Genomic DNA, 22497 nt, shown 5'->3' with positions numbered 1-22497 from the left:
GTGGGAGAAAAAGCATTTAATTGTGAATTCACCCCATCTTTTTCCTTATCCTTCCCTTACTATTCTTTTAGGCCTACACAGCATCAGAAAAGAGTTTACAAATCATCCTCGTTCTCACTGTCACTACTTGAGAATCATTTTATAGCGCTGTGACTGTGTGTGTGTGTGTGTGTGCGTGTGCGTGTGCGTGTGCGTGTGTGTGTGTGTGTGTGTGTGTGTGTGTGTGTGTGTGTGGAATGTTAGCACATAATAAATATGTGCACATAGTGGAGCGGTTAACTGCCCATATACCCCATAATAGTTCACTTTGGTATGCAAGCATGAAAATTGGCACACGTGTTCTTTAGAATACACTCTTTCAGCTGAGGGCGTTGTCCAAGCAAAAATCCAAGATGGCCGCCATTTTTTCAAGATGGCCACCTTCTCCAATTGAAAATAAGGTCAGAAATAGTTCACTTTGGTATGCAAGCATGGAAATTGGCACACATGTTCATTAGAAGGCACTCTTTCAGTAAAGGGTGTTGGTTGTGCAAAAATCCAAGATGGCCGCCATTTTTTCAAGATGGTTACCATCTCCAGTTGTAAATAAGGGGAAAAAATACTTTCCTTAGGCATGCAAGCATGAAAATTGGCACACATGTTCATTAGAATACACTCTATTGGCACAGGGAATTGGCGGCGTAAAAATCCAAGATGGCCACCATTTTTCAAGATGGCCACCCTCTACACTTACAAATAAGGAGAGAAATAGCTTACTTAATGATGAGAGTTTGAGATTTGGCACAAATGTCAACTATGATCAATGTTTTGAAAGACAGGCATTAGTTTCAGTAAAATCCAAGATGGCCGCCATTTTCAAGATGGCCATCCTTTCCACGTAAATAAGACCAAGAATACTTCGCTTAACGATATGAGCATGAAATCTGGCACAAATGTTCATTGGAATCCACTCTTTCAAAAAGAGGTGTTGGCCAAAGGGAAATCCAAGATGGCCACCATTGTTCAAGATGGCTTCACTTTCCACTTGTAAGTTGTAAGGCCAATAATAGTTCAGTTAAAGACGCAAGGATGAAATTTGGAACACATATTCATTAGAATCCACTCTTTGAAATTAGGACATTGACCATAGGAAAATCCAAGATGGCTGAGATATTTCGTGATGGCTATCATCTCAACTAATAATTCCTAATGTTGCCTGCTTTTAAGTACAGTTACTTCCATGGAAAAAAAACATACATACATCTAAAAAAGGTTGGTTTGACAAAACCTTCTCAGGTGGAATATAAAAGGACCAGGCAGGTCCTAGAGTTACACTTTACATCTGCAATTTCACTAGGCCTTGTACGCAAGATCAAGCCTCTAGCATTCACACTTTCTACACTTAGCAAATTCTTCACAACTCTTTGCAATGGTTGCCTTCTCCATTCTTTATCAACCCTCTCCCATCTTCAGTCAGCTGGATTTGTAACTTCTGGCTGGCAGACTTGTTTTAACCTACACCCAGCTTGCTTGACTTGTTGCATCTTTAGTGTGATGTATCAGTTCAACTATTGTTTGAGGATTTTCTTCATATAGTCTTGCCTTTCTGGCAAAATGTTTATGTCTTGTATCATCAATACAATCTGCAGCACTGAACTTCCCAATCATGAACACCACTACTTTCTTCAGAACCCTAATGTCGTCCTCCTCAATGTTCGGGGAGAGCTGGTTACTGGAGTGACCTCTGTAAAACTGCCCCAAGTCTGCTATGTGGTCTCCTTTTCTTTTTAGAATTTCATCAGTGGTTTTGAAGACTGAGACCACATCACAACTTGCGAAAGCATTAAAGAACAACATGTCTTTGACATTCTCTAGGCCAGCAGTGCTGTTAAGGTGGTGAATGTCAATCAATCAAAGGCTCTGGCTTTGAGCACACATCAGCCACAGCTGCTGCACATGTATGCTTTGCTGAGTGGGGGAAATTGCCATTGGCACAATGGCATGGACACATATGTGGCAATTGGCTTCCTCTTGGGGAATATGCATCTCATTCAGAAAGATGTTTTTTGGCGAGCCAAGTGCTTCAGGTAAATGTTATATTGTAAACTTAACGTAACCAAGTTTGGTGTAGACATCTGAACAACCAAAAAATAAACCTGCTCTAACTTGGTCAGGACACTCTCAAAACCATTACAGTTCTCCTGGTCAAACCTTTTGACCACAGTCAACTCAATGAGAGGTGTAGGAGGTGGTGTTACCAGTTTAGCATTATACCTGGATTCCAATGGCTTTCCCTTTGTAAACACAGTGTAGTAGCAAGGTCAAAAGGAAATAGCTGTGGGTTCCCTCAACTGGTCAGCAAAGAGTTAAAAGGGCAGTCACTACAATACACATGACTTGTCTGGGGGTGAGAAAGTTGGCTATTCTGAGGTATGTTGGCATTTATCTGTGGATATGTCCAAGACTAGTTAAAATCCAGAAGATTGCTGAAAACTGGTAAGTCTTCAGGGCAACTGGACATCCCATTGCAGAGTTGAGAATATCTCAGACAGGTGCAAATGCTAGCTTGGTCTAATTTACCCAGCCTTATGAAGTTTAACATGTTCAGTTTAGTCTGTCTGATCCTTCTATACCTGTACATATTTCTGATAAGATTCTCATAACTTCAAGTGTTTTTGCCATGTTATGAAAAAAGTTTGCTATTGCACATTTTTTTTTAACTTTGATTTATACGATCATGCTTTTCGTTTTTCATGAAGTAATTATAGATACTACAAATCAGTTAACTATAAGGAATCATTGATGGAATGAAGCCATCTTCCATTTTCCTTTGGCCAGCACCCTGTTACTCAAAGAGTGGATTCTAAAAAAAAAATGTTGTACCTAATGTCATGTTTGCATAATTAAGTCAACTAGGCCATCACCGTATAGTATATGCATGAAAAGGGTGGCCATCTTGAATAAGAGGCAGCCACTATGGATTTTTTCCTTGGCCAACACACTGTTTTGAAAGAGAGGATTCTTATGAACATTTGCCCCATATTTCATTCCTGCATCATTGAGGTAAGTATTCTCAGGCTTATTTACAAGAGGAGAGGGTGGACATCTTGAAAAATGGCTGCCATCTTGATTTTTTGTGTTTGCCAATGTTTTTTGTGAAAGAGTGCATTCTAATGAACACTTGTGCCTAACCGCATTCTTGCATCATTAAGTGAACCATTCTTGACCTTACTTACAAGTGTAGCGGGTGGCCATCTTGAAAAATGGTGGCCATCTTGGATTTTTACGCCGCCAATGCCCTGTGCCAATAGAGTGTATTCTAATGACCATGTGCGCCAATTTCCATGCTTGCATACCAAAGGGAACTATTTTTTGCCCTTATTTACAACTGGAGATGGTAGCCATCTTGAAAAATGGCGGCCATCTTGGATTTTTGTACAGCCAACACCCTGTACTGAAAGAGTGCATTCTAATGAACATGTGTGCCAATTTCCATGCTTGCATACCAAAGTGAACTATTTCTGGCCTTATTTTCAATTGGAGAAGGTGGCCATCTTGAAAAAATGGCGGCCATCTTGGATTTGTGCTTGGACAACGCCCTCTGCTGAAAGAGTGCATTCTGAAGAACACGTGTGCCAATTTTTATGCTTGCATACCAAAGTGAACTATCATGGGCCTTATCTGCTCTGCTAACAGGGAACCTATTCATTCTAGTTGAAATCCAGGTGTCCAGAATATACTGTACATCCTTTATAATACACACCACAGAAATCCAAGATATTATTCATAAGACATCAACATAGGCATGTACAAAAGACACTGCAGAAATGCAGCATATCAGTCACACATCTGCATACATAGAAGCGTTCACTTAGCTGTCCAAAAAAAGCAAGTAGCCTAATTGAAAAGAGTAATAATGTGTAATGGTGGTAATCCCTCCCAAGTACAAAAGTGTCATATAATGCAGTGTGGTGCTCAATGCTCTAGTACTGTAAGTTGCACTGTGTTGCCAAGCGTTGTGAGAGACTTTAGTGCTGCAGATTGTCCAGGGCTAAATTTCCCCAAATAAATTAGTACTAAGTCATTCTTAATCGTATCCCTTAACACAGTCCCTCTGTTATAACCTTATTGTCATCAAAATGATGAAGACCAAGTCTTAATTGTTTACTATACAAGTCTATATAAGACTGCCTGTATTTTCATAACAATGTTGTTATGATGTGGTTGATTGTTTTCAGCAAAGAGTGAATAGTCCTGCTGACAGGCCCATCTGCAGTAAGAGGCTATTACTTAATTATGAGGTGGCCCCTTGTCAGTATATCAGAATAGGTCTGACATCATCACTAAAAGCTTATAGGCCTATATAGGCCTACACTATTTTTCCTTACACATGTATTATGTTCATCATGTTGTACAGGTATACTGTATGTGCAAGGAAAGGTATTGTATGAACTTGAATTGATGTCTACCCCTGATATTGTCTAAGGGGTGCCTCATACTTAGTACCACTACCTAACATGGCTGGACTAGCCAAGGCCTACAGGGCATTTGCCCGGTGGACTGGTGATGATTTTGGCCTGGTCCTCCTGTCAGTGCAGTTGTATCAGTCCTCATGCCGCTACAGCTGACCTCTCTGAGTCCGATTTAAATATTGATTTTGTCTTTTGTGGTCAAAATAGCTCGTAATAGAGGAGAGAAAATGTTGTCACAGGCTTCATTGTCTCTCTCAATGCCTGTTGGACGGTCTTGGCTAAAAATGCCTGGCCTGATGTTTCATCCCAGTCCAACCCTGCCACCTAAGTACTACCTACGCTTAAGTGTGTTTGGGAAACTCAGCCAAGGAGGATATTATAAGGGTTACCAGCAGGGACAGCCAGATAAAGGTAGATAATTGTGCATGAAGACTCGCGCAGTCTAGTCCATCATGTTAATTTCCTTCTGTCAGACACACAGCCACTGCCACACCAACACATTATGTCACTGTGGTTTCTGGTAATGCATGGAAATGATCAAAATAAAAAAATCAAAACATGAATTTAGAAACTACCACTTACTTTCACGTAGTACATGTAATTTCATTACCACTCACGGAAGTAGTAACTAACGAAATACAGCTCTTCTTAAAATATTGTATTTTGAATAATGGAATTTGGAAACATGTAATCAGTGAGTGCATATACATGCAGTTCAGTATCCCGAATATGAGGCATATCCCGGTTATGATCATATTGCGGATAAGGTGTTTATATGAGCACAGAACGTATATCCCAGTCAACATTCTTGGCCGTTGTAGAATTCTCTTCAAATGCGTGTAGCCTGGATACCAGCGACAGCGTTCTATGGGAAGCCCTTGTATCCGGGATAAGGTGTTTACATGCGGCAGTATCCCGACTTCTGTCGGAATACTCCACCTAGCATATCCCGATTTCTTAGTATCCCGAATAAGGGCTTATTCGGGATACTGATGTGTTTATATGCGCAAACACAAATTCGGGATACTTAATATCCTGATCATATTCGGGATACTGAACTGCATGTATACACACTCAATTACTCCCCGTTACTGGCCTCCTCAGTACAGACTACTCATACAGTATGTTGCTTGGAGGGTGGGGTGCTGCCTAGCCTCCACTACTTTCAGTGTGGAGCAGATCAGTCTGTTGATTTGGAACTTGACTTATACTGTTAGATTTCCAAACCAAACAGTGACTGTATCATAGGTGTGCACAGATAGGAACGTGGTGGTGCTAAAGCCCTACTGGTCAAAAAAAGGCCCTTTTTGAGTTCTTTTGTGGATTTTTTTTTTACAATGTACTGTGGTCCATGTTGACGTGATCATCTACGGTAAAACTGATAACATCAATATCCTAGTCAGTTCCATATGCCCTCCGACCCCATCTCGAACACCTGACCCCCAAAATGTCTGTACCCCAGTGGATTGGACAGCACAGTAAAAAAGTAACAACATTATCCTTTGTTGAACACCAAACACACTGTAGTCTCTGCTTAATTCAATAGGGCCTTTGTCTACATGTCAAATTTGGGTGTGCATGTAAGTTAACGCATGTTTAAGTTACACCTCGTTTGCATGTTGAAACATAACATTCATTAAAGACAATTTGTTATATAAAAAACCCTGTACTGCAACGTAAGTGATGAAGAGGAAAATTTGTGTGGTGAGGCATGTAAGTTTTATTTTAAAGCCAATCGACCAGTATTTTCTCGCTTGAGAAAAAAACACTCATTTTTGAATGTAAAACCCATGAAAATTGGGCCCTGAACTAAATTATTTGTGGTAAATCTGTGTTGAGGGCCATTTGAACTATCTAAGAATGTTGAATAACAACTTTTCCTATACAAATATTTACCTCACACCTACTTTTATGTTCAATTCATCAAGATATTAGCAAATTAGCCTAGGCGTTTTTAGTATGATAGTGTCCACTTTTTCAAGACCCAAAATTGATGCATTAATGACATTTGAAAATTGTCAAACATTGCTTTTCTGATTCTTTAGGGTCTAAGGATTCCAAAAATATAAAGTTTTACAAATCCCCACAAAAATTGAACGAACGCACATATCTAAACATAGTGTACCAATTTCATAGTCATTTCTCAGTACTTTCGATGTAATTTTCTGGTAATAACTGTTTGTTATTAGCAATAACAGCAAAAGAACCACATGGCGTCCAGTGCAATTACACTATACTTTCTCATTAATATCAGCAAAAATAACCATACAGTTTCCAGTGCAATTATGCTGTAGTTAATAGTAGGCTAATGGAAACAGCTACTGTGTCATCGTATTAGTTAGGTGGTAGGTATGCCAGTAACTAAACGGCAGCAGCCATTTTAAGAAATTACTATGAAATTAACACCTTATTAGCGATCCGTAAAGTAAACATCCTCACTCCATGGCGATCTACGCTATACGATCTATATTTATATATTTATCCACTTTGGCAGATGGTTCACGATCTTCTACTCGAGTCACGATTCACGATTTAATTATGCAATTTAATCATACTTCCCAAACGTCATGGTTAACCCGCCTCCCTTGGTTTGTTAATGGTTGTTTGCTTCCCGACAAAGTGGGAGGAGTTCTCAATTTTTCGGGAGTTCAGAAAATACTTGCATTGCTCTTGGCCTGACTAGTAGCAACGCTGAAGGTGTTGGGACACTAGGAGTGCATTCCAATATGCGACCTTGCTTCCTCCACTTGTGCTTGTGGCCTCGCCCCACCTCCTGGCCCATCCTCCGTGGAGAAAACAATTACGTTTCCTAGCTGTCAGCCTAGCCACATCAACTTTTAGGGGACTATTTTTCATTCACCATTCCAATTGCAAATGAGAAAAAGACTTTACAATTGCACTTTTGTGAGATATTTAAATATAATGCTGCTCCTGGTACGAGGCCACAAGCAGAAGTGGAGGAAGCAAGGTTGCATATTGGAACGAACTTTGGGAGGGCACAACCTGGCTACCCTACCTTCATGTTGGTCTTGACGCGGTTCAGTGTGGCCAGAATGCCACTGATCTGACAGAGCTGCGACGCGGCGCTAAAGTGGTCCTTCTGGAGTCCGGCGCTGAGTTCGCGCGTGAAGGACGAGACGTTCTTGAGGGCCACCATGGGCATGATGAAGTCGAAGTCCTGCACGAGGTGCAGCAGCAGGCCGGCCTTGCTGGACACGGACGCCTTCCAGCGCTGCGGCTTGTTCTGGTGCACGCGCTCCAGGCACTCGGCCAAGGGTTCGAGCATCTGCACGAAGACCTCGCAGCAGTCGTGCTTCTCCATCCAGGACGAGCAGAAGGAGCCCTGCAGCTCGTGGATCTTCTCGAAGCTCTCGCGCAGACCCACGCCGATCACCTGCGGATATATAGAAATAATATATTCTTATTTACTTTACTTTAATTTTATATATTATTATCTCATCTCGAAGCTCTGGTGCAGACCCACGCCGATCACCTGCGGTGGGAAATAGGATAGAGTAGAGACACTTAATGAATATTATATTATCCCATCTAGAAGTTCTAGCGCAGCCCCAACCCTATCACCTGTGGATATATAGAAATACATATTATATCATCATATCTAGAAGCTCTCGTGCAGTCCCATGCCTGTCACCTGTGGTGGATAGTAGAAGAGTAGAGACACTTTATCAGCATAGACAGACATATTATATAATCTCATCTAGAAGCTCTGGCGCAGCCCCATGCCTATGACCTGTGGTGGGGAGTAGAAGGAAAACTTCGGCTTTTTTTTCCGCACACCTCAGCTGGCAGGTGCGTCGGAGATGGCACCACGGGTCACTCAGCAATAGTTCAAAGAAACTCCCGCACACTGACCATTTCGCTGTTCTTTCTTTAATAAACGACGTTTCGGTGCTAGATTGCCTGATGAAGGTCTAGCACCGAAACATCGTTTATTAAAGAAACATACCTGCAAACTCAGGAGGGTTGAAAAAGGTGACAAACTAATCGCGGCATCGCCGTGAACCCCAATGCCCCCCAACCCCCCCAAAAAACACACTATTTTATTTACTACACATTTTACTACATTTACTTACTTCTGCATTTATTTTATTCCTCACCAGCCAATATATGTCTTACAAGCCAAACATACACTCACCCAGAGGCAATTCTAGGTTAAGCTGGGACCCCAAGTGAAAATTCAACAACTACTGTTGAAGTCTTAGCTGTTATTCACCATCTAGTTTGGGGGCCCCAAGCGGCGGCCTATCTGGCCTAGTGACAAGAAGCGCCTCTGCACTCACCACCTGTCAAAATTGAAGTTGTCCTATTTACCAGTCAAAAGGGAGCACATGGTCACTTGGGGTTGTCTTAACTTTGAGCCCCACTGCAATTGACTATGAAATTAAAGCATTTGTTGTTTTTGGCTAAAGAGGGTAAATAATAGGGAAATGTAGCCTATAATATAACTACCTATATAAAATAGTACTAACACATTTTAGTGAATTTATGAATGAATGATAGGCTAGTTGAATGCATTTCCCCAATAAAATGGTGATGTACTATTTGAAGAGGCATTAGATTGTAGGAAAAGATAACAGATGCCATCTAGGTTAGTAGGCATCTGATTAATAATAGTAGGCCTAGGCTATGTCCTTGGTGGCTAACATTAAAATCATGATTGCACACGTTGCAAAATGATTCATATAATAGCTATTGAGGGGCGGGGGCATGACAAATAGCTACTGCTATGCATTCCTCTGACGTTTATGAAGGTTTCATCGAGTGTGTACGTGGGCTCTCGCTATTCTCGGTTAAATGTTCTGACATTGGGAACCGAATTTAGTTCTCTTCTAATCTGCCAATTTATAGCGCAGTCTGGCCCTGCCTACCGTCATTCTAACACATTTTCTCACTCTGAAGTATTCAATACCGTTTTGGTCAAAATGATCAAAACAAGCATCAAGAGATTGCCGTCAATTAAAATAAAGCGAAACATCATGTTAGGACCGCAGAACTGCTGCCGTTGGGCTATTTATTATTCAAGCTTAGCTAATGAGACAAATCACGACTCCCAAACCCTGCTCAAATCCCATTTGCCTTGGTCCTTTGAAACGGTGATTTGGACAGCGGTCATTTGTAACAGTAAAGCGACAGTACCAAGGTAGAAGATAATGACAGGGGGGAAACTGTTTCGCGACCACCGTTTCATCAGCTGTTCGCTCCGACTGGAGCGGTGCCTTGGAAAGTTTTGCCGCCAGTTGAGCTGTCTGAATTAGCGCTCTGATTGGTCAATGTTTCCCCCGACACACGTTACCGGCCAATGGGAACGACAGCCAGTAAAAGATCAATAGAATGTCACTCAACCATAATGTCTGTAGAACTACGACTAGCAGATTCTATGAGTACCGTATCCAGTCTATCTGTCTGTAGTCTTTCTCTGTCTGCCTACCCCCCCCCAAAAAAAACTCTTCGGATCTACACGATTCACGTAAGTGACCTATTTTGAGATCAAAACGGCGAATTTCGCCGAAAGGTGACAAGTTTGCAGGTATGAAGAAAGAACAGCGAAATGGTCAGTGTGCGGGAGTTTCTTTGAACTATTGGGGAGTAGAAGGAGAAATATATAGTATATTTATTGTGGAAGCTCTCCCTCAACGCCACGCCTATGACCGTTGGACATTTTTTAAACCAAATCGTGGGGTGTATCGAACCGTCAAAAATTGTGATACGACCCGAAACCTGAATTGAGAGTATTGTTACAGCCTTAATTAGAACCAATACGACACCAGAAATCACCAAAAAAAGGCTCCTCTTATTTAATAATAATTATGATATCATGATAATTGAATTAATTAATTATAATAATAATTATAATAATAATAATAATAATAATAATAATACCTGGTCCAGCAGATTCTCCTCATAATTAATAAAAATTATAAAAATAATATTAATTATGACAAATAATAACAATTACCTGGTCCAGCTGTTTCTCCAGGGCTGGACTGCTGCCAAAGAAGAGCATGACCTCCTCCAGGACGTCCAGGGAGCGGGTGATGCAGGGCACGGGTACCGAGCGCGACCACCAGGTGTTGAAGGCGTAGCAGGAGCTGTACGTGGAGATGGCCAGCGGGTGGCGCTCCTGCACGCGGCAGGCGAAGGCCTTCAGCTTGTGGGCCACATCACCTAGGGGTGTAAACAGAGACAGTTTAGATTGAGACGGGACATATGGCGGCCATCTTCGTGACGCCTTCGGAGTGCTATTTCGCGATTAAGTAGACCAGATCTGAGAGTCAATGGGAAAAATGAATGGGGAAAACTGAGTATAGGACGGAGGGGAACCCAGCGGTTGTGAAAACCATATGGTTGAAATGACCGTGAAAAACTGATCAATCTAGACTACTTGGTTGTGTCATACGAGTCAAAATAAAGCTTTTTAAGCCACTTTTCTCACGTTTTTTTTGACAGAGCGCAGGCGCAGTAGTTCCATAACGGCACGAGAGCAACGGCTTTTCACAACTGAGCATGCCCATAATTTCGTGTGCGCCGATGCAGCCAGATGATTGGATCACTGGCAACGCAGCTCAGCAGGCACATTGGCTCTTGTTACCAGAAAGGCGGGAGATGTGCGGGTAGACGCCATATTTGCGTTACGAATCTTCACCGTTGATTACTATGGACACCTAACGATTCTGACTTATCTCCCCTTCCTAAAAAAATCTCTGGTGTAAAATCACAGCCTCCATGACGATACGATTTCATATCGATTTCTTAAGGCAGCGCTTTGATTATTTTCGATACTACTACTACAGAATGCCCCAAGACACGACATCAGGGCTTAACACTAACACACGCCAGGTAGCCAAATGCGGGTGAAAGTCGGCGTTGGCTAGTAGATACCGAAGGTTCACTAGCCATTCTGGCGGGTCCGTTACTATTCTAAATGATGAGGCACCGCATTTTGTAGTTTTCCCCCTCGGACCGTCTTTGCTACAAGCGCAATGCAATGCGATTTCGCGAGCCTACAATACCCATGAAGCACCTGTGTCACGTGTCACCTGTGTCTCAAGCGCGAGAGGAATCTGATAGAGCTAGTCTTGCGAATATGAGTGGCAGCAGCGAGCTACCAGCAGCACATCAGCGCGTGTTTGGAAATGTCACTGAAAACCTTCACGTGAAAATAAAGTAGCGAAGTTCATCTCAACTGACCTGTTTTGGGATCTGTCATTACAATGCATAGTAGTAGTGGACATTAAAATGACCAAGGCGAGAGGAGAACACCTCAGTCTTGTGAAAGTCTTGAGACTAATTAGCGCAGTGATAAGACAAGGACACATGCGGCATTAATAATGTTCAGTTTAAATAATTGTTAATAAATTTATACATGTATTATTGAAAATATACAATGTGATAAAAGTGTAACCTTTAGTTAGAGTTTTATACTGTTATTCTCTCTCTGTCTCTTTCTTTCTCTCTCTCTCTCTCCCTCTCCTTTGCTCTGAGTTATGTGACATCTCTGGTCCACAAGGAAAATATCTCTGCCTTTCTCGTCCTGTTTGGAGTTGAACTATATGACCTGTTTAGGCTGGTAAAAGCTATTCATAACATACCAGACGCCACTAAGTGCCCACGGAGACAGGGGGAGACGGGACCATATATGTCACTATTCTATAGTTTTACATATTCATGATAGGAAAGATGACGTCATGGACTGGGGGGACTGGGACTGTTTTAAATAAGTTTGTTTCTGTATACACTTTAGGACTTGCTGGGTGATTCCCCACGCAGTAACTCCTCTGGCCGTTTAACAATAAAATCTGCTCGCAGATTTTAAATGCTACCTCTGTTTCCTGTGTGTTCTTTCAGGTAAATTTGATAAGGTAATACAGTGAAATTGTTAAAGTGATAATGTGAAATTATTCACATGTTTTGGTCCTTCGATAGCCAACCTCAAATAATTGTCCTCCCTGATATATGGAGACGTAAGGATGCCTGGACACCAAGTTTTCACTGGGATCCTGAAGTAGGTGACTTTGCCTCACTACGCCTTCATATTCAGCGACGACTGACTGAGTAAAAGAACCAACTGGGACCCACGGGATAGAGGTAGTATGGATTTGGATTTTTTATTTCTAAATTTTTGCCAGGATAGCTCGTTCCTGGGGTGACAGGTCATTGTTGATGCTGAAGAGTGTGCGCACCACGTTAGAGCCGTGGATCTTGGATGTTGAACTCTGGTCTTTACCCCAGGACCGGGGCTTGACGGCATTCCGCAGACGTGCGTAAATAGTTGGACTACCGGTGTATAGAGTTTGGAACTCCAGACATTTTTAATTTAATATTATTAATAGTCTGTATCTTAGGCCTACTGAGTTTGGAACTCCGGACATTTTGTTTTGAATTACAAATTGTCTGTTTTCAATTGAGTTTGGAACTCCGGGCATTTCTGGCATGTGGCATGGGAAATTACCTGTATTTGGAACCTGTAGGTAGCCTGTCCGAATTCTGTCCTTGTTTTGTTACAAGACAATGGGTTCTCATCATTCGAACGGTTTAATTTATTGCATATCAGAGAATGAGCAGTACTTCCCCGCAGTTGGCTGTTAGCTGAATGTGTAAAGTAATAGTTGGATACTGAACAAATTCTGTTTATGGCAATTTTAAACCTCAGCAATTAGAATTTAACTTTTTAAAATTTTGTCATAATTCAGACAGAGGATGCTTCCCCGAAATGCAGGGCTATTTTACTTCTCAGTGTTTAATTTAGAACTGCAGGTCGTACGGTAATAGTTGGACATCTTTCTGTTTTGTTTTTTCAAAATTGATGAAAGTTTTTTTTTTTTTTTCTAAATTATTTTTTGAACTGATTTGTTCAATGTCTAGTGTGCACACCCAACTCGCAGTGGAAGTTAGCTGGCAATGGCGATAACTTGCGAAAAATCCCTTCCACTTCGAGCAGTGAGAGTGACATAACTTAACACTTTTTCTAAATTGATAGGTTAGGCTACCTGTCTGTATGTCTGTGTTTGTCTCAATGGGCCCATGTTCATGTTTGTGTCCATGTCCATGTCCATGTTTGTTTATGTTTGAATGCCGGCTGTGTGAATGCTGTGTGTGTGGGTGTGTGTGTCACTCCCCGGGTTGTGTGAGGATCTGTTTGTGTATGTGAGTGCACGAGGGAGAATGAGTGATTGTGCTGTCTAGTGAAGGACGGTCTGGTCCGTGTGGGTGTGATCCTCCAGAATGTCCGAGAGACATTTGACTTTCCTTAGTATAAACAGCAAAACAATGGGTATGTGTTTTTATTTACTGCAAAGTTATTTTTGGGGACCATTTTTGTTCTGTCGCATATGATAGGCTGTGACGCCATGGTGGTTTGTCATCCTGTTCTTTTCATTTTGTTTTTATACAGTTTGTTTTCACAATGTATTTGTTTTTGTTTGTGAACTTTCATTGTGAACCTGCAACTTTCTAGAAGCCAAGACCATTTAATTTTGAGTAGTCTTTGAAACTTTCACATGTTTCATAAGCCCTAATGAATCTGTTTGTTTTTTTGTGTGGTTATTTTGGAGTTTTTATACTGGTTTGAACGTAGGTCTATGCTTTTCTGAGGGATTATTCTGTTTTCTTTCCCCTTTTCTTTTAATCCGTTCAGACATAGTGTCATGAATTTCCTGTTACCTGAATGACACTACTGACTTTGTGATGCATTGATCACGACACTGTGTTATGTCATTATCCTGCAGTACTGTGGTACTTAACTTTTCAATGACTGTTACTGGATGTCGCTGGAGGTCCGGTGTGCATGAAGGCGCTTCTTCACACTGGGTTCTACCTCGACTGTGCCGTAAGTTGGGTTTACCTAACTGGACTCACTTGTCTGGTCATTAAAGCAGTTGGTTTGTTTTTGCTATCTCCCAACTGTGATTTATTTTTTTATTTTATTTGTCAGTTTTGTTTGACTCTGTCTGGGTTTTATTTTGCTTTAAGGATGGTTTATGGTTGGTTATGTCTAAATGTACAAGTTGGGTGAGATTTTACCTTACATTTTATATAGGCCTAAGCCTACTTCTTTCAAAATATTATGAGATGCAGTTATGACTTAATTTTATTGCTTTTAAAAGTGGTTATGTGCCACAGGTTTATGTGAGGACAAATCTCATCCTATCTTATTAGTTGTAACGATGTGGACAGCAAGGTGGTTTGTGTTGCCAGTTTGATGTATTGTGTGTTGTGTTTTGATGGCGTGTTCCCGTACTTTGTTTTTTTTCTCTCCCTGTTTTAAGTGCGCTGTCCTCACTGACGGGAGTTGAGCTAAGCCCCTACATCTACCATGACCTCATGAACACCGACAGTGAGAACTGCATGCCAATATGTTTGGTTCTGTTGCGAAGTGTTTAATGCAGACCTAACTACTAGCCAACTATGTCTGTGGCTGTAGTAATTTTATAATAATAATAATAATAACTTGGTTTTATATAGCGCCCTTCAAGGAACCCAAGGTCGCTTTATATTTTTACATTTTATGTTGCATGCTTGTTGTTTTCCATGTGCCGATTCTGTCCATTTGTGTGTAACGGGTTGAACCGTGCAGTTCACCAGACAATGTGTCTCCCAGTCTTGCTGTAGTACGCTGTACGCTTGGCCACTGAGTGCCTAATTAGTTAGTGGCGACTAGGCCAAGGTTTTTTTTTTTTTTTTTTAACAAACCCCCGAAATAGAAGGCTTTTAGAGCTCTCCCGGTGTTTGAGTGTCTATGGGGGGTTTAACCTCTGCCTTTGTGGTCTGTGCTGAGGTCCGGTTACGCGCGGACAAGCACCCTGGCCACGTCCCTTTTGTCTGTGTTTAGGTTGGACAGACCCTGTTATCCGGACTGTTCTACCTCCTCTCGCCCTGTCATGTTGTGAGGAGAGTGTCGCCGAGGGTCTGATCATTTCAATTCACCATGGGCAGTTGGCCCATCGCTGTTTTGCCCAAACATATATATATATATTTTTTTTTACATTCTTTTCTGTTTGTTTGTTTTCTTTGGTTTGTGTCGTGCTGGCCGCCTCCTCCCTTCCCGTCTATTTAGATGGCTGTCCGGAGTGTTTACCCACTCCTGCAATATTTAGGGCAGACACTCTGGATTTCCCCCTTCCTTTTTATTTCAGCGGTACGGCCAGTTCTGAGTATTTTGTGATTTGTTTTATGTTTTGTGTCAGTACATCGAATACTTTTTTTTATGTCAACAAAAGGGAACGTCTCTGTGCATATCTATCCGAACCTGTTGTGCCTTGGTGTACTGGTTATTACCTCTGGGGAGGTTCTCCCAGTGGTGTAGTTATGCAATTGCAGTCCACAGTTGATAATTCATTTCTTGACTAATTGACGTCAGGTCCACTCTGCTATGCATGGGGTATTTTCAGGGCTTTACTGGATGTGGTAAAGTTGTTTTTCATAATTTTGCTGTACTCTTGATAAATGTTGTTCCCCCGTAATAGTGTTGTCTATTTTATTTCAAGTATAGGTTATGAAACAATGATTGGGTTGTTTTGGGTTTTGTATTGTCAACACTGGTGACATGGGTTTTTATTTTTATTTTATAGCTCTCTTCTCTGTTCCAGCTGCACCCATCTCCTGGTTACTGTCTGTGTGTGGTTAAGATGCCCACTGAGCGCTTCTTTCTGTGCGGCACATTGCTGACTGTGTTTGCCTTTTCCTGTATTGATGTATGCACCTCTGTGATGGAGGGTGCAGGGTGTTTGGAAGTGTTTGTGTTTTACTTTTTTACTTTTTTATTTGGTTTACAACTTTCTGGGTTATGCTGTATTTTGTTTTTATTTTCTCTCCAACTTGGTTTGATTTGTGTTAACAATTATCCTCCTCGTTTACTGTGCTCAAAGCCTGTTTAGGTATGACTTCAGTGTTATTGAGTCATGTGGATGACACATGCCTCAAACAGGAGAGACATTTTAGGATATTTACAGATGTTTTATGCATCATGTTTTATTTTGTTTGGTAATTCTTTAAAGCACATGGAATAATGACTGTTTTTGAAATGTGCTACTCCTCAAATAATGAATAGTGCATAAAACAAATGCATGTTAAATGAGATCTTGTTCTGAAACTTCACCCCTAACCAAACCTAACACATTTACTTACAATGTTGATTTCACTAACCATATTTAGAAACACATTGAGAATGATAAATGTTTAGAGTAGAATGCTTTTCGCTGTTCTTCATTTTCAGCAGGAAAAGTTCCAAGTTGCACGCAGGGCTGCTGACAGATTTGGCTGGGCCCCGGACAAAGTCATCTGAAAGGCCCCCTCACCCAATACATGCAACGTTTAGTGAGGACCCAATTCTGCCCCCCCCTTCTCCCAGGGCCCGGGGCAACTGTTCCCTTTGTCCCCCTTGTCAGCTTCCTTGGTTGCACGTTAAGACTTGGAGTGGAGAGAGCTGACTGGTTGCATCAAAAGGGACTGCATGTTTACATACCGTCCGTCTCAGTACTGGTGAGCAAGGAGCCAATGGAGAATGCAAGTGTGAGACTGTGAGTAACGCTAAATTTGAGACCGTAGGAGTTTAAGGTAATGTTTTAGAGCAGTTCAAAAACTCATTCTCATTCTCATTTTTAGTTTCATTTCATTTTTCATTCTTATTTTATTTTTGATTTCGGTTTGCATAGTTTGTTTATTCATTTTGGGGGTTTTGAGTTATTTTGCCCACAAAGGCAATTGGTTTATTTGATCACGTAGAACTGATGACCTGAAGTTTGATATGCTTGCACACAAGGATACTTAAGTCAAAGTTAGATGTAAAGCATAAAGACTATAGTTAGTTGACATGTAGTCATATCTGACATTGATGATCACATACAAGTACACTTTTTGGGATTTACTTTATTTTGGGGAACTTATTTTATTTTGGTTAATGTTAACTATGGAGACTTTTGTTTTAATATGGTAAGCGTGCGAAGCATTCGTGTGATTGCAGTAGGCACAAAGTACCTCTCAGATATGAGAAGTTGACCTGTTCCACAGAAAATAATTCTATTCTCTGTGGAAGGGGGGTAGAGTGTAGAGTTTTAAATAATTTTTGCCAAAAGAATTGTTTTAGGTCATGAACAAGTTCACTAGAATGCACCATACATGCATACAACATCATATAGGTTGAGGTTTAGTGTATACACTGACACTGATTGTTGAAAGCGGAGAAATAATTTGGGTGTGTGCTAACATTGGTTTGTAGTTACAGGTGGAAACTGAGGAGTGGTCGAAGAGGAGAAAATCATCATGGAAGGTTGCCAGTGGAAGATCTCTCTGCCTCTCTGGGAATCTCTCTCAAGGACAGAGCTGTCTCTCAAGTGAGGGGAAAAAAGTTCAACATGGACAGTTGGACTGATGTCATCAAAAGGGTTGTCTCTGCTGAGATGATCTGTTGCTGTTTCCAGAGGATCAACGATGTCGTTTTGAAAGTTTTGTGGATTAATGGACTGCGTTGTTTCAAGTGACAAAGGGGCGTCAGGAGACGTTCCAGGAGTTTCGATGGACAGAGTTAAAGGAGCTGAGGTCAGTTGGACCTGATGGCAGGTGTGAAACAATGCCAGGACTGAATCCTGCCAGCTTGAGAAAGACTGGAGGAGTCGCTGGGGGTTTGCCACAGTGCCATGCAGGCAAGGAGCTGATGCCAGCATCCACGGACTTGTGCCAAAGAAATGTACCAAAGATCGTCGAAAGATTGCTGAAAGACTGAGTTGAACGGTACTGGATTTGTAGGGGGTGTCTCGTGATACCTTCTCCTCAAAGGGCTTGGCCGAGTGTTTCCAAGGTTCGGACAGCCCTCATCTGGAGGGGTGCTCTGGACACATGCAAAGACTGGATCTGACGGAGCAACGACAGCTGCCCATAAGGGTGGCCACGAGAGAGAGAGAGACAGAGCGATGGGCGAGGAGAGAGAGAGAGAGAGAGAGAGACTGGTCTGGCAACAACAACAACAACAACAACAACAACAAGATGGACATTATGGACATTAGTTAGTGACCACTTCTGCAAGTAAAACAGGTTAGGGGTATACTGCACACCTGATTGTTTCACTGAGTTAATCTTTTTCATTATTTTATTGTCTCATTGATTTAATTGGCTTATTATTTTATTATTCTCAGAAAATGTTCTGATTTTAGGTTTTGAAGTGAATATTACGTGTACCTGTACCTGTCATACATGACTTATGTGTGTTTAAGACTTCATTGAGAGAACAAGAAATAATGATTTTGTTTTAACATTGTGTATATTCGAAACATAGGTATGATTTCTTCCTAATTTTACGTGATTAGAATGACACCATAGATGTTTTGACTACGCTATACCAATTTAAAATTTTTAAGGAATGCCTTAGTTGCTCCCTATGCTCATGTGAAAGCTGCTGGTCCAGAACTTAAATATTTATGTTGACCTAGGTGATTGGCAGGAAATCGACACTTCTCTCTCTCTCAGCAGTAACCCTGGTTATTAAAGGAGTCTACTGGTCAGACAAGCTGAAACCTTTGCCCAAAACGAGGTTGGGGAGGTATTTGTGCTTCTGTCTGGATGACAGATCTTTATAGTGTCTGATTCAAAGTGACGCTCTGCGTTGTCTATGCAGATGCACGTGTGCCATCAGAATGATTCCAATGGATGAAAAAAAAAAAGAAAACTGCTGACTTTGAGAAAGACGTTTCCTGGACAAGCATGGGTACAGCCTTGTTTAAGAACTGAGACAATTTGGAACTGTAATGACTAATATGGAGCAGACTAACGCAGTGTAATGGTTCTGAATAACTGAATAACTCTGACCGTTATATTTGAATATTTTCATTCTACACACCATGCGTAAAAGCCATGGTGATTGTTTAGTGGTAATGATTATATTTTCAAGAGGAGGGAATTATGTTAATAAATTTATACATGTATTATTGAAAATATACAATGTGATAAAAGTGTAACCTTTAGTTAGAGTTTTATACTGTTATTCTCTCTCTGTCTCTTTCTTTCTCTCTCTCTCTCTCCCTCTCCTTTGCTCTGAGTTATGTGACATCTCTGGTCCACAAGGAAAATATCTCTGCCTTTCTCGTCCTGTTTGGAGTTGAACTATATGACCTGTTTAGGCTGGTAAAAGCTATTCATAACATACCAGACGCCACTAAGTGCCCACGGAGACAGGGGGAGACGGGACCATATATGTCACTATTCTATAGTTTTACATATTCATGATAGGAAAGATGACGTCATGGACTGGCGGGACTGGGACTGTTTTAAATAAGTTTGTTTCTGTATACACTTTAGGACTTGCTGGGTGATTCCCCACGCAGTAACTCCTCTGGCCGTTTAACAATAAAATCTGCTCGCAGATTTTAAATGCTACCTCTGTTTCCTGTGTGTTCTTTCAGGTAAATTTGATAAGGTAATACAGTGAAATTGTTAAAGTGATAATGTGAAATTATTCACAATAATTGTCTGATTTGCCTGTATGTCATCATACCTTAATATTCCTCCATGTTTCTTGTGCCGTTGTTCCCGACTGTCAAACGGGGCTTAAACAACGCGCAGTAGTAGCCTTCCAGACTGCACAAATCATGTCCCATGTCCCTTCGCATGTGCCCATCTTGCCTTGCGTCCGTTTAGAACAACTCAATATTAAACCTAATGAAAGGAAGTCGTAGCTCCTTCTGTAGTTACCTGCGGCATATGTGTAGGGATGGTACAAACCGCACCGAAAACCGAAACCGTACAATTCACAGACATACCGAACCGAACCGTGCAATCCGTGGCAAACCGCAATTCATGTACTGCCCAGAAAAATATGTAAAACAGAGATTTTAGGAATATCTTAACCAGTCTCTCTGATTAAAACATTAGCGTATGAGACCAATCAGAGGATGACACAATTAAAATCAGAACATTTTCACATAAGATACAAACCATATGTAGGATATTTAGTGAGAAGTCCAATTCTTTTAGCCAATTGAAAGAGGGCATTTGGAACGCTCAGACAGCGCACATCAGCTGACGACAGTTTAAGTTCAAGCACAAGAGGCAGTTCTCAGACACATGCAAAACGTCAAATTCAACTTGTGCATCATCACTTTATAACTGCAGTTATATAAATATTGTATAATATTCCCAGTGCACCATTTATCATGAACTAAAAAAAAAGAACCGTAGAGAACCGAAAACCGTGACCTTGACACCGTGATATGAACCGAACCGTGAATTTTGTGAACCGTACCACCCCTACATATGTGTGTGCCTTCTAGTGGATAGCCTACTTTTATGAGAAAATATTCCAGAAGAGGTGTTATTCCACATCCATGACCGAGGACATGCGAAGCTTGGCAATAACTTTGCACTATCTACTTTGCGCATCGAAAGTGCTATTCAGATCAAAGACGGAAATATTTTGCTCTCATGTAGCTTACATTTGTGCCCTTCCACAACACTGTGCTTGGTGTTTCTGCACGGCTATGCCATTCCTCAGATAAGTTCATCTGTTCTTATAGCATGCATGCATGCATGGACCAGTTAATAACAATTCTAGTTATTAGGCCCAATATTATATTATATTATATTATATTATATTATATTATATTATATGATATTATATTATATTATATTATATTATATTATATTATATTATATTATATTATATTATATTATATTATATTGTATTGTATTGTATTATATTACAGGCTATTATATTATATTATATTATATTATATTATAGGCCTATTATATTATATTATGTTATATTATGTTATATTATCCTACATTACATTATTACAGCCTATTATATAATTCATTAAAGCTGCTATGATGGTTAAGAAAATTATGGCTGGTGAAGAGGCCCCAATGGCTAGTGAGTCAGGAAAACCACTAGCCAAAATGGCTGGTAAGCGAAAAAGTTAGTGTAAAGCACTGCACAACATGATTCGTCCCCGTCCCCCCCCCCCCCCCCCCAGTTGCTTTTTCACTTCTATTATGTTAAGCAGCTAGGGCAGGGGCCAGCGTTTCGATACGATACGCCTCAATCGTCAGCCGTAGGATAGGTGCATCGACACATAACGATTAATATTTACAGCCCTAACCTCACCCATGTTTAAGCAACACCTTAAAACACATCTCTTCCTGGAGGCTTATGGCTGCTAGTTCCACAAGCACTTTCACTTACATGCTTTCACACACACGCTCACACACTGACGCGCACACACACTCACACTTTCCAACACAACACTCTGTGAAGCGTCCTTGGGTGTTTTGAAAGGCACTACATAAAACGAAAGTATTATTATTATTATTATTATTATTATTACCTGAGCCCAGGTAGGCCTGGCCGCGGCACAGCTTGAGGTCCAGACGCCACTCGTTGGTGATGAGTTCCAGGAGGCGGTTGCCCAGCGCGTCGCTCTCCAGGTCGCGCTCCACGAAGCCCAGCAGCTCCAGACGCATCACGTCGAAACTGTCCACGAACCTGGAGGAAAGAAAGAAAGAAAACACTGATTATGGGTCACGCTTAGCTAGGTCGTGCCCTCCTAGTGACGCAACAGCTTCAGCGTTGCTACTAGTCAGGTCAGGAGTCAATGCAAGTACTATCTGAGTTCCCGGAAACAGGGAACTCCTCACACTTTGTTGGGAAGCAAACAATCATTAGTAAATCAAGGGAGGCCATTTGGGAAATGCTGTTTGGGAAATGATAATTGTTATGCTCTTGGTCAGACCAAGTCTCGAAGAGATTTGAAAGTCGATGATAATCAGGCTAGGTCACGCTAACACTTGAAGATATTGGACTCTCCTTCATCTCCAGCTTACGGTAATACGGTCGTAATAGCAAATAATGATGAAACTATATGAAGAAACGCACATTTTTAAAAAATTATGTCCATGTTTTGTTCATATTTTCAAATTTATGACTTTTCCACTGCAATGTGTTTTACTACTGTGAAAATCCTACATCCTACAAGATCAAGACCTACATCTAAAAAGAAAATTAGGTTTAAAAAAATATCAGTTTCCAACAGACAGATAGACC

The 22497-nt window shown here is 41.1% G+C and overlaps 1 protein-coding gene across 1 annotated transcript in view; it reads right to left on the bottom strand.

Annotated features, from left to right (window-relative positions):
* The window catches only part of si:dkey-250d21.1 (uncharacterized), a 79466-nt gene that overhangs the window by 18161 nt on the left and 38808 nt on the right, over positions 1-22497 (bottom strand). The window contains exons 16-18 of the mRNA XM_063202747.1: positions 21782-21939; positions 10429-10637; positions 7468-7845 (exon numbers count right to left, since the gene is read on the bottom strand). Coding sequence (XP_063058817.1) covers positions 7468-7845; positions 10429-10637; positions 21782-21939 — 745 coding nt within the window. The remainder of the gene's footprint in view (positions 1-7467; positions 7846-10428; positions 10638-21781; positions 21940-22497) is intronic.

Source organism: Engraulis encrasicolus, chromosome 7 (genome assembly GCF_034702125.1).
Source record: "Engraulis encrasicolus isolate BLACKSEA-1 chromosome 7, IST_EnEncr_1.0, whole genome shotgun sequence".
In the NCBI taxonomy this organism is placed as follows: domain Eukaryota; kingdom Metazoa; phylum Chordata; class Actinopteri; order Clupeiformes; family Engraulidae; genus Engraulis; species Engraulis encrasicolus.
The sequence above is the reverse complement of the archived record's forward strand: the minus strand, read 5'-3'. Positions and strand labels throughout refer to the sequence as shown.